The 13,873-nt window shown below is 33.9% G+C and overlaps 1 protein-coding gene across 2 annotated transcripts in view; it reads right to left on the bottom strand.

The window, feature by feature from the left end:
* Positions 1–20: 20 nt before the first annotated feature.
* The window catches only part of LOC114330029 (transmembrane protein 132E), a 260,229-nt gene continuing 246,376 nt past the window's right edge, over positions 21–13,873 (bottom strand). Inside the window, exons 18-19 of one of the 2 annotated variants that reach the window (XR_003652410.2) lie at positions 3,848–4,086; positions 24–1,397 (exon numbers count right to left, since the gene is read on the bottom strand). Coding sequence is in view for 1 of the 2 variants with exons in the window: in XM_028279327.2 (XP_028135128.1) it covers positions 4,072–4,086 (15 nt within the window). In the remaining variant the exon portion in view is untranslated. Of the gene's footprint in view, positions 4,087–13,873 lie in introns of both variants that reach the window. The other variant, XM_028279327.2, reaches the window with a different exon arrangement.

The raw sequence follows: 13,873 nt of genomic DNA, 5'->3' as shown, positions 1-13,873 counted from the left end.
ATGATTTGGATACTTTCTTGAAAATATCTTTTGTACCCACCTAAACTTTGATATAAAATTTGTTTTAAGCTGTACGAATTTACATTTTGACTTTTTTTTTATTTTATTAGGCTACCATGGCTTCAGATTTATGAACACGTAATAATCGGAGGGGGCCAAATTAGGAGAATAAGCTGGACGAGTTTTGCCATTTTCACAACGCTCTTGTGAGGCGGTGCATTGTCTTGGAGAAACAACACTTTATTCTTCGGCATATGAGGCCTTTTCTCACTAGGCACTCATAAGTTCCTGCTTCAGTTTGTCCACTAATCCACAATAATATTGGCTATTGATAGTTTTACCTTTCTTCTTCTTCTTTACGTGCCATCTCCGCGACGAAGGTTGGCAATCATCATTGCTATTCTCACTTTTGATACTACAGCCCGAAAGAGTTCAGTTGAGCTGCATCCAAACCATTCTCTGAGATTTCTCAGCCAGGACATTTTTCTCCTACCTATGCTGCGCCTTCCTTGAATCTTTCCCTGCATAATTAATTTCAGGAGTTCGTTCATATCTGTCACCACGTGTTATATGACCCAAGTATTGAAGTTTTCTTATTTTGATGGAATTCAGTATCTCCCTGCTGTTCTGTATTCTCCTTAGTACTTCCTCATTGGTTATTCTGTCTGTCCAGGAGATTCTCAGCATTCTTCGATACGTCCACATCTCAAATGCTTGGAATCTATTGAGGCATTGTTTATTGAGAGTCCATGTCTCCACACCACACAAAAGAACAGAAAATACATAACATTTTAGTACTCGCTTTCTAAGATTGTCAAGATAGTCAATTAAAATTATGCATTTGCGATCAGAAATACAGTGTCCATGACCTTTCCGACCCATTAATCTGCTGCGGAGCACTTTTGGCGGCTTCAGTCCACTGCCGTGCGTTCATTCTACTCTCTAGTGTGTAGTAGCGAATCTAGGTTTCATGAATGGTTACCAATCGATGCCAAAAGTCCGACGGATTGCTCTTTATAAAGTCCAAGCACTGCTGAGAAGTGATCACATGATCATGTCTTTGGTCAATGGTCAGCAAACTCGGCACTCATTGGCAGGATAATTTTTCCATATTCAAAACTTTGTTCTAAATATGAGTAGTACTCTCTTTACTAATTCTTGTGGCCTCTTCCAATTCACGCACCTTCACTTTACGATCAGCTAGAACCATTTCCTGGATTTTCTTCACATTTTCCAGTGTAACTACATCGGTGGGCCATCCATTACGTGGTTCATCTAATGTAGATTTACGGCCATTACTAAATTCATGGAGCAAAATTTGACAGTGTAGTATGAAGGAGCATTAGTCCATATAATATTTATCCAGATTTTCTTTTGTTTCCATCGCCGATTTATTTCTCAAATAATAATGTTTAATGAGAGATCGAAAATTGTTTTTAGATCGCAGCGCCCTAATCGGCCATGGATGTTACTTACCTATTAGACCACAGATAATATGTAATAGGGAACTTGCATAAATTTTTAAATATTAAAATAATATTAAAAAACATAAGGTAACATGATCTTAAAACGCTTGCATGTATAAAAAAACAAATATTTTTAACCCATACGCTTATTACGAGGCTTTGAAAATGCTATAAAATTCAAATTTTTTAGAAGGCGCTTGAATGCCCTTCTATTGGTCTGACGTCACGGACCGCAACCGGGCTACGAGTCAAGCCCGGTTTAACGCGATTAGAGTATTACGGGAATTGTATATAACATTTTAATCGTATTTAATTGGAAATTACCAGATATTATTTTTGTATTCTTCCATAATTTTACAATCAGTTTATTTAGTTTCAAAGTGAAATTTATAATTAGAAATTGGTACCTTCTAAAAAGGTGGAAAAATGCAGTCAAAGAAGATCTAGAGAAAATGGGAGTGCGACAATGGGAATTAGTGGCACAGGACCGACAAACATGAAAGGCAACAGTAAACGCGGCAAAGACTTGCGAAGAGTTGTAGCGCCATTGATGATGATGACCTTCTAAAGTGCTTAAAACGCATATGTAGATACTATTATTCACGAGGGTTTTTCAAAAGAAAGCGATTAGGCTATTCTGGAGATTGTATAGTACATTTTAATCGTCTCTAATTGAAATGCTAAGGGTAAGTTTAATTTAACTGCACCAACTTGGGGATTAAAAATACAAGATCTTAAATATTTACTAATTAATGTAACAGATTTTGCAAATATTCTCGAAGCATTGGGTGCGTTCGGACGACCATAGCGGCTGGCGGTCAGCAGAAATCGGCTGAGTGGTTGTATCCAGCCGTGATAGGGAAAGCTTAGTAAATCTCTCAGCGGCTGGCTTAGTAAATCATCTCCAATGTGTGTCCTGTTCTTTTTAGAGTTAAAAATAGATGCATTGTTTGTGTTTTACAATATATTTCTATTAATTGAAACGTATAAAATCTAGGTCTGTATTGTAACTTCATCACTGTAGACTTCAGAGACAACATTTTAAATTGTTTTGCTTCCTCTTTTTCGCATCTTCATCACAAGAAGAATCAATTTAATTTTACCAATAGTCATCACTACCATTATATTCACTATTATCTTCAAATACAGAACGTCCTGATTCACTTTTTGTATCTTCAAATAATGTTTGCAAGTCTTTTATAGGTGAAGTTCGTGCATCCTTATTATGTATTTTCAATGTCGATAACCCGACTGTAACACTCCTTTGGAATTTACACTGAACACCTTTATCTTAATCTAGAACAGAGTTATATGTGGAAGCGGCATCTTCAAGAAGCTGACGTTTAACCCTTTTGAGGGCTGCTTCCCTCATGGGCTCAGAAAAAGTTCGTTTTCTATCTGGTTAATAATCAAATAAATGCGGGACAACACCTGACTTGATAATTTTGGGACCACCCATAATATTGAATTTATATAGTTATCATGTCTTGTTCCAACTGCAACAAGTTTAAGTAGGCACATTTCATGAGACGACAACTAACTAATATTTTTTATTGGTCAGGATCAATGTCTTATTAGTATTAGGTACCTAACTAGATAAATACTCACATCGAAATGATCCTCACAGACATAAAGACCTTTGCTACTTTGTGAAATATCCTTTTTATTTCGCCTGCAGGCCTTTAGCCATTTCAATCGACGTTTTTGGTTCTACTGGTAGAGTAAAAAAATATTTGTTGGATGTTCTGACAATTGTACTTTGGCATTCCGGCACTATATAGTTCTTATATTGCGTAGATTTGTTTTCCATTTTGATAAAATATATAGCTCACCGAACGGAAGAACGATAACACTGTGGTTGGTGACGTCAGACCCCAGCTCGCGCTCTGCAGTTGTTTGAAACGGAAATTTTGGGCGCGGAACTATTATCAGTTGTTGTACGTACACTATTCATTGTTAAGATGTAATATTTTGAATATAACATTTTTAAACATTAATAAACAATTTTATGCAAAAATATTTTTATGTGCAAGTTCCCTATTTTCCTTTCTAAACATTAAATTTCGATCTAACTTATAGCTTTAGTAATGAGGCTCACAATAATTTTAATAGTTGCGTCGTACCAACGAATATTTGATAATAAAACCTCTTTTTATTTTTCCTTTCTACTCGATTACTATTATTACAACTCAAATTTGGCGGACATTAGTAGTTATTATCTTTTTAAGAATATTCTTAAGCAAAAAGTAGTCGCACCAATCAAAGCAAATATTACTATATATAGTTGCGAACGTAACGACTGTTATATAAAGTTGAAAATTTTAACTACATACTTCAATATCGTGATACAAGTATAAAATAATTGTCGGGCATTGACTTACTTTTCCTCGAGAATAAAATAAACCTTGATTTAAGTCAGTCTTGTGCATTAAGGTACACAAATGGCGATTTAAGCGTACGATTCGCTGACGTAATCGAAGAAATAGTCAAAGCTACATGTCGGATTGGAGGCGGAAATGTATGGGTGTTCGCTGAGAGCTGCGACTTTATATTGCTCGCTAAATGACAGCAAAATGCCATGGATCTTTGCAATGATCTCTTCTACTCAGGCATTCGATTCCTACAAAATTTAAGTGCAAGATTAGTACGTTAAACTTCGTCCATTGAGATCTTTAAGGGAGTAGGCGCAAAACCTTGGTCCAATGCTATTTACATGCATTCATTTTTTCGAATCCTGAGAAAACTAGTAAATATTTTTGAAAAATTTAAACGCAGAATGAAAGTTACATTATCACCGAGGGCCGAAAGTCCCTTAGAATTAACAAACAGTTTCTTTTGAATTAAATAATTGAAATTAAAAATATATTTTATCTTTTTTTTTCACCCCTGTATCTTATTAAAATAAACATAGAAGTTTTCAGGGACTTTCGGCCCTCGGTAATAATGTAATATTTCCTTCTGCGGTTAAAATTTTCCAAAAATACTTATTAGTTTTCTCAGGATTCGAAAAAAATGAATGCATTTAAATAGCATTTGACCAAGATTTTGCGCCAATCCCCTTAAGTAAAAGGCTTTAAATTTTTTAAAAGTAAAGATGTTTCAAATTTGATTATGGAATAGGGCCTCCACTATGTGCTTATACGTATTTCGATTTCAATAAATCTCATCAGATCACTTCTTTAGAAGCACAACTGGAATCAAATCTTCATCTTTTCGGTGTAATTATTAAAATAATTACAAAATATTCATTGCACCATTTATGAAACGTAAGTGAAAAGAGGCGGAAAACTAAAATTCAGATTATTATCCTCTGCGCTTAAGATGAAAATATAAAGCAGAACATAGTGGTGAATTACTCGACAAGGGGATCTAAACTTGCGTGCATAGAAATCCGCCCACTTAAAAATTTAGTCATTTTTGATGTCTCGTATTTCCTAAAACTGTTGACCGATTTAAGTGATTTTTTTAAAATGTTATGGCCTGATTCTTTAACAATACCGCTGTAATAATATTGTTGCTAAACAGGTAAATTTTCATTGTATACCGGGTGTACGAATCAATCTGTATTTTTTTCTCAAAGTTCGCATCACCCTGTGGAATATTCTAGCATTTATAAAATACTGAAATTAAAATCCAACTATAGCCTCAAGTTTTCCTAACATTCTGTTTTTTGATTCATTCGCTTATGTTGGATAATAAAAAAGTTAGGTACCGTAACAACTAGACACGTTCTTCATCAATACAGCGTGTTTCTAAATAAGTGTGACAAACTTTAAGGGGTAATTCTGCATGAAAAAATAATGACAGTTTGCTTTATAAACGTATGTCCGCAAATGTTTTGTTTCCGAGATACGGGATGTTGAATATTTATTCCTCTAAAACCAGTTGAGATATGCAAATGAAATTTGATAGGTTTTAAGAAATATTCACCATTGGCGCGCATGACTGACCATATTACCCGTATGCACGCTTATGGTGAATATAAAATTCTTAATTGCATGTCAAAAACTCCGCAATAACTATCTTTTAAAACCTACCAAATTTCATTTGCATAACTCAATTGGTTTTAGAGCAATAAATACATCGTCAGTTTGTAAGATTTAAAATAACGTATCTCGGAAACGAAACTTTTGCGTACATACGTTTATAAAGCAAACTGCCATTATTTTTTCATGCAGAATTACCCCTTAAAGTTTGTCGCACTTATTTAGAAACACCCTGTATTGATAAAGAACGTGTCTAGGTGCTAAAGTACCTAACTTTTTTATTATCCAACATAAGCGAATGAATCAAAAAACAGAATAAAAAATCAATGGGAAAATCCCAATAGTTGGCTGTATACCATAGTTTAAAAAACTCATACAGAAGTAAAAACTTCCGAGATGTATTCTGGTATAAAATCTTTTATTTAAAAACTATCTAAAATGTCATGGATTGCAAAACGTTTTCGTTCTAATACAGAACATCTTCAGTGCCTAGAATGAAGTATTTCCACGTTAGATTAAAGCAAAAAGGTTAAAATTGTGACTGTTAGAATGAAAAAACATGTGGGAATACTTACATTCTGCCGAGTAGTTTGAAACTAGCACACTGTATATAGTGATAACCCCATACAGTGGAACCTCGATTATCCGTCTCTCCATTAACCGTCATCTCTGTTAACCGTCAGGGTCCGTACATAAGTTTTATTGACTACATAAACAAAAATTGAGTCATCAATTCATTTTGTTGAGCATTGCGATAAGCCAAATGAAACCAAAATTTGTTTATTCATTTTTCTAACACCTTGTTTTTTGCAAAAAGATTTTTATACCAGACGTTCAACAATACTTGCAATCACAAAATTTACCACCAAAGACAAAAGGCTCATTTTGGACAGTGCACCTGCCCATCATGAAGCTGGTATGCTGTGAAGTGACAGGAATATCACGTGCTATTTTCTGCCTGCGAATACATCATTGAAACAACCAATGGATCAATCGGTCATTGAAACTTTCAAAAACGATAAAGAAAAAAATTTATTCAAAACCTCGTTATGGAAGAGATTTGCAAGAGATTTTCATTCTTTGCAAGAATGCTGGAAAGCATACAATTTAAAACAACGCAGTCGACAGTGCTGCGGATGCATAGGCTCATGTTTCGAAAGTAACGCTGAAAAGAGCGTGGAATAAATTATAACCTGAATCAACCGAAGATGAAAATGCCCCCGTGACAGCCGAGCGTGATGCGGTAACAAATGAAGTTATGGCTGAATCATGTTTTTTGTTTTCTTTGCTTAAATATGACATAAACGAATGGTTAATTTGTGATGAGGACGCAATTGGCTATCAATGGCTGACAGATGATGAAATCGTTGAAATGGCAATAGAGGCGGAGGAAACCGATTCAGAAGCTGACACAGATTTGACGGAGGCGATGCCGATGATACTATTTCAACAAAGATTTATTACGTAAAGAAGCTAGAGAAGCTGCATCGCACATGCAACAATTCATCGAGTGGTATTCTCGACAAGAAGAAGCCAATAAAGTAAATTGCATGATCTTAAGATTAATAAATTCAGTCGTTGCAAAATGTGAAGCAACAGTAAAACAAACAATGATTTCAGAATATTTTAACCAAATTGATTGGATTTTACGAACACAAATCCCTCCTATATTGTCAAACATAACATATAAATAAAATTTGAAAGTTATACTATGAACTTTTAATTTTTTTAATTTTCTGTTAACCGTCTTTTCGATTATCCGTCATACCCTTGGTCCGGTGCCCTGACGGATAATCGAGGTTCCACTGTATATGGTTTACATAATATAATTTAGTAAAATTTGATGACTACAAGTCGATGTCGACGTCTAAGTCGATGTTGATAGATATAATGGAACACATGCTAAAAGGGCACCATACCCCTGTAATTCATATACTCATTCAATTTAGATTCTTCTTTACATACTGACACCAACACAAAATTTGACCTATATTGGTAGCTCTCAATCTATTTTTCATTCACTAATCACTTCGTTGGTAGCCTATCAAGGTACATTTCCTCTAACTCCTTCAGTCCATCCAAAACTACATAAAGTTCAATTAGACTTTATTGTCACATAGTTTATTTTATTATATTACATACTTTCATTCATTCCACAATATTATATACAATCATATCCTTGACACCTATATTTACCTTACTAACTGTATTCTTTAGTTATTTAATTTTGTCCACAATTATTCTCCCACTTTTAACAGACATAATTAATCAGTACAATAGTATGCTAATAAATTTAACACATTAAAATAGTCGCTTTTTGCATATATACTGTTTTCTCGCAATATTCTACCCCTTACCTTCAACCTGTTGCCTGCTTGCCTTGTTAGGCAATCAACAGTACATCCCATAAAAATACTCTTAAATTCTGATTTTTGGTTTGTTTAGCTTCGTATTTTTCCACGCAAGTCCAATAATTGTTTATTATGTAGTATATTTCATTGTATTTAACTAAATTTAACTTTCATCTCGTCATTTCACATTCGATGACGTCACAACTTAAACCATGAAATATATCTATATTAAATTTAATAAATCTATAAGTTATTCTGGAATAGAGAGTTGCTAATTTAGACTTTACAATAGATTTTAATATTCAAATAATTTAAATTGCATTTTCAGACATTTATTAACAACCTTTGCATTTTACTAAAAAATCCAAAATCAAATTAAGCTTTAACCAAAAATTGGCTTTACCTTGTCATGTCATGTCACCCTTGTCAAATTGTATGTCCACTTCCTAATTTCTCCGTTGGTCTGTGCCTAGTGAATTGGCAAGTACCTAGCATCTTCGAGCAGGGAAGCATGGTGCCCTTTTAGCATGTGTTCCATTATATCTATCAACATCGACTTGTAGTCATCAAATTTTACTAAATTATTTTATGTAAACATTGTAAACCATATATTATGGGGTTACCACTATATACAGTGTGCTAGTTTCAAACTACTCGGCAGAATGTAAGTATTAACACATGTTATTTCATTCTAACAGTCACAATTTTAACCTTTTTGCTTTAATCTAACGTGGAAATACTTCATTCTAGGCACTGAAGATGTTCTGTATTAGAACGAAAACGTTTTGTAATCCATGACATTTTAGATAGTTTTTAAATAAACGATTTTATATATATATATATATATATATATATATATATATATATATATATATATATATATATATATATATGTCTTCATATCAAGGCGAGATCCGTTTGTATCATAAGCTATACAAGATGAGATCCGTTTTGCAAGGCGAGATCCGATTTTGGATCTCACCTTGTATTCACGTGTATATAGTGACATCTCGATGTAACAATGCTTAGGGTACAAGGAAATCGATTTTTGTCTGGACCTCATTTTGCACCCCTTTTGGTGAATTTTATATTGCAGTGGTTCCACTAAATCCGCTGTAGAGGGCAGCGCGCGCGATCCGTTGTGTATATGGTAAATATATATTTTGCGGACAACCTGAGATCCGGTAAATTTGGAAACATCGCAAATGAATTTCACGGTCAGCTCTCTCACTCGGCTTATGTCTAGCTTGAATAAGAATGTTTACATTATTTAAGGGCTCTGTCCAGAAAGGCGATTGTCAAATATCTCGAGAACTAGACGGCATATCGAAAAAACTTTGGAATGCTTTTTGAATGGTTTTTCAAAATCTATATACTTATGCAATTGTAGAGTTCTTATTCTGCCTGCGAAAGCGGTGGGTGTAGCAACTTTGAATTTTCAACTGAAACACTTTATTTTTAATTAAATAGTTGAAATTTAGAATTAAAAATACACAACTTTTGTTTGAATCGATAATAACTTCTTTAATCCAGTCGGAAGAGCTTCAAAATCTTCGTTTTGATGACATTTTTAGGGTTTAGGGGTACCTCAGTTAGTTAGCTTAAAACGTAAGAAATAAATTTGAATAGTTAATGTTTATTGATAAACAAAGCTCCAATTCTATTTTACTTCAACTCATTTTAAGGCGATTTCAATAAACTAATCGGTTCTTTTTTCAGTTTTTTGGTAAAACATTGTAACTTATAGACGAAAATTCTTAAAATCGGCTATTTTTCATTTAAATTGTCAATAAATAATTAAATTGAGAAAAAATTGGTCAGATTTACATAAATTTTGTTATTCCGTCCATATAGAAACTAAAACAATTGTTACGTAGTTACACTGAGTGTCATAAAAACCGTGTATTTTTACTCATTTCTTTGAGCTATTTCACGTAATATCGAGATATACGTTGTATTTTTTACATAAGTTATATTAACGTTAAACTGACTTAATTTATAGTTTTATAAGCAACAATTAAGTATAGCGAAATTTATAAAACCTTATTTAAATTGTTTTACATGCTCTATAATGCGGTTATCTTAAATTTTGTTTTGAATGTTTTTCTTCTTACTGGTAGACAAAAAATGGCAAAATGTGCATTTTTGACATCAAATTGTTGATAACCAACATAGTTACTACTCAAAATATTTAAAAAAACTAACCGTCGGTATAACAGGTTGCCTGGAAACCAGATGCAGAACAGTACCATAAATGTTTTAGACTTTTTAGCACTTTCCTTAAGTAAAATTTAAAATCATTTACCACCCATGTGCACTCATTACGGAATCTGTTACAAGAATTTCAGCGATTTCAGCCATTTTTTCAAAATTTATTTGGATTTTCTCTAGTAATCCTTCCAAAAGACAATACATAAATGGTGAATACCTTTTACACCAACTTCAAGGAGGGTAATTTATACAGGTACATACCTGGAATTATTATATGGACCGTTCACTCTTGTTAGAGTATAGTTCGCTCAAATATGAGCTCTTTTAATCCATTTCACGCGGTAAATTAGTCCGCTTTTCCTTTAGGTCTTAGTTCATAGGTTGTGATGTTTTTTTGCCCTCTCTACTATCTTCTTCCACTCTCTCCGGTCCTGAATCTTTTCTCTCCAGTTTGCAATTTCCATATTTGATATATCGTCTAGCAGTTGATCTTCCCATCTAATTTTTGGTCTTCCTCTTGGTCTATTTTTTACTGGTTTCCAGTTCATTATCTTCCTGATCAGTTCTTCTACCCCTCTTCTTTCTGTGTGCCCAAACCATCTGAGGCTTTGTGCTTTAATGAATTTTACTATATCTTCTCCTTTATTTATATTTATTATTTCATGGTTCATCAGCTTTCTATATTCCCCTGTTTCTGTCTTTACTGGGCCATGTATCTTTATAATTTTTCTCTCAATTATTTTTAACTTTTCTTCGTCTTTTTCGTAAGGCACATTACTTCTGCTTCATAGGCTATCACTGATCTGATTGCTGCTGTGTATATTTTTGATTTTGTTTTTTTGCTCAGGTTTTTGTCCTTGAGTAGTTGGTGATATTTCCAATATACTCTATTACCTGCTTTAATTCTGTCGTTTATCTCTATACTCCTTCCCATTTTTGCCGTCCACCATCACCCCCAGGTATTTGAAGCAATCTACTCTCTGGAATGTATTTTCACCTATCTTTATTTCTGCTATTCTGTTTACATTGTCTCGTGTGCTTATAAGATATTTTGTTTTATTCTGATTGATTATTAGTCCTCTCGTCTTTGCTTCTCTTACCAGGGTTAAAAGTGCCTCTTCTAGTCTTTTTTTATCTCGTGCTACCAGTCCCAGTTCATCTGCATATCCTATGATCTGTGTTGAGCTTTGAATAATTGTCTTTTTCAGCCCTGTGTCCCTAATTACTCCTTCTAGAGCGATATTAAATAGTGTCGTTTGTCGTTGACAGACTGTCTCCTGGTCTTACTTCAAGTTCTATTTTGATGTCATTTGTATCGCCCTCATTTGTTTTAACTTTTGCTGTTGAGTCTTTTATTGTCATTCTAGTTAGTCTTATTAGTTTTGCCGGTATCTCCATTTTTTTTCATTTCTTTTAATAATTGTTGTCTGTATATGCTGTGGAAGGCCTGTTGGAAGTCGATGAATAGTATGTGTAATTCTATGTCATGTTCATAGCTTTTTTCAATTGTTTGTGTCAGTACGTGTATTGCATCTATTGTTGATCTTCCTTTGATCTATTGTTCTAAAACCCTGTTGATATGGTCCTATAATTTTTTCTGTGTATTGATTTAGTCGGTTTCTTATAATTGTGATCAATATCTTATACGTTGTATTTAGTAGCACAATTGGTCTGTAGTTGCAGCACTTAGTTGGATCTCCTTTCTTAAAGATTGGTGCGATGTGTCCGTTTTTCCATTCTATGGGCATGCTTTCGTCCTTCCAAATTGTAACCATTAACTTGTGCATTCGCTTCGTGAGCTCCTCTCCGCCGTTGATGATCAGTTCGTTGTTGATTTCATCTGGCCCTGGCGTTTTGTTTACTTTTAGTTGTTTTAATACCTCCATGAATTCCTGATAAGTAGGTGCGACTTCCTCTTCATCTCTGTTATCTCTTATATCCTCATCCTCTGAATATGCCTTATTGTCGTTTTTGTATAGGTCCGTGAGATGTTTTTCCCAATCTTTTTTGTTTATTTTTGTGACAGATTTTTTGGTACTGTGTTGTTGTTTTATCTATTCGAACAATTTCTTGTTGTCTTTATTATTCGTTTCTAATTCTTGCATTTGTTCAGAGATCCATGTGTTCTTCTTTCTTCTATAGAGTTTCAATGCTTCTTGTTTTTCTTTTCTATATTGGTCCAGTTGTTCCTGTTCGGCACTTTGTAGCCATTTGTTTCTTGCGAGGTGCTTCAGTTGACTTTTTTGGTGACATTCCTCATCAAACCATTCTTTCGATTCTTTGTTTTTTTGGAATCCTATTATTTGTTCTGCTGTCTCTATTATGCTGTTCTTTATGTTTTTCCATTCTCCTTCTATTTCTATGTGCTCGTACTGACCCAATTTCTGTTCCAGTTGTTCTGTATATTGTTGCTTTGTTTCTTGCGTTTTCAGATTGGCTATATTCCATTTCCTCCTTTTTCCTTCCTTATGATTATTTGCTTTGATTATTTTCATCTTAAGTTTTGCTATCAACAATATGTGGTCAGTGCCTCAATTTGCCCCTCTATATGACCTTACGTCTTGTACTATTTGTGTCCACTTTTTCGAAATTAGAGTATGATTTATTTGGTTTCCATCCATTCTTCCTGGTATCATCCATGTTATTTTGTTTTCTTTTTTATGTTTATGCCCAGTACTAACTATATATGTATTTGTTGCTGCTGCTAGGTTGCAGATTTCTCCTCCATTATCATTCGTAGTTTCATGAATGGTTTCTTTGCCAGCTACATTACGATTATAGTCCTCCTTTCCGATCTTTGCATTGAAGTCACCCAATATTATTAATATGTCATTCCTCGGAATATTTTCACATGTTTCTTACAGGATGTCTTAGAATTCTGTTTTATCTTCTTGGTTTGCTTCTTCGGTGGGTGCATAGCAATTGACTATCGAGATGTTGGCTTGTTTATTTTCTTATGTAAGATATCCTTTCATTAACTGCTTTGAATTGTATCAGTTTTTCCCTCATTTTTTTGTTCACCATAAATGCCGTACCATTCGTTCCCTGTTTGTTTTCTCCCGAATAATACATGCTAAAGTTTTTCTTCTCAATTTTTCCTTCTTTCTTCCATCGTATTTCCTGTAGGGCTAGGATTTCTAGTTGGTATTTTTTCATTTCAAGAGCTATTTCTTGCATCTTACCTGCTGCCAGCATGGTTCTAATATTCCAAGAGCCCATCCTAATGGGTTTTGTTCTTTTCTTCTTATTGAGATTCTTTCTTTATTTTGTGTGCGTTATTTTGTTTTCGTTAACCGTTTGCATTTCCGAGTCTTTTTTGCCATGTCAATATCAAATTTCAGCCGCTGTTCTTCGTTTATTAGTTTTTTGAATTTTCTATCAGCTGTTCTCTCTCTTCGTCCCATATCTAGATTTTGCCATTCACTATTAATTTTTTGTAGCCGATTTTCGTTTGCTTACCTTTGCTTCTTTCGTCCTTTGCTATTTTAGTTATTTCTTTTTGTATTTCTTTTTCTTTCGATGTCCAATCGTTGTTTATATAGATACGATCTTTATGCTGTTTTAGTTTACGTTTCTTGTTTAGGATTTCCATTTTATCCGTGAGGGCTTCTGTTTCTATTGCGCATACTGTTTCTCCTATTTTTTTTGCACTTCTTAGTTTTATTTGTATTTGCAACTCTTGGGCTCTGAAATTTTCCATTTCTTCTTTTAATTTCTTATAATCATTTGTTTCTACTTTCAACCCAGTTACGATCAAGCTTTTCTTTTTGCTAAATTTCTCCAGTTGCTCCATTCATTCATGTAGCTGTTTTACTTCTTTTTTTAGTTTTTGTTTCTCTGCTTTTACACCCATTAACTC

The sequence above is a fragment of the Diabrotica virgifera genome, chromosome 1, assembly GCF_917563875.1.
Source record: "Diabrotica virgifera virgifera chromosome 1, PGI_DIABVI_V3a".
Lineage (NCBI taxonomy): Eukaryota > Metazoa > Arthropoda > Insecta > Coleoptera > Chrysomelidae > Diabrotica > Diabrotica virgifera.
The sequence above is the reverse complement of the archived record's forward strand: the minus strand, read 5'-3'. Positions and strand labels throughout refer to the sequence as shown.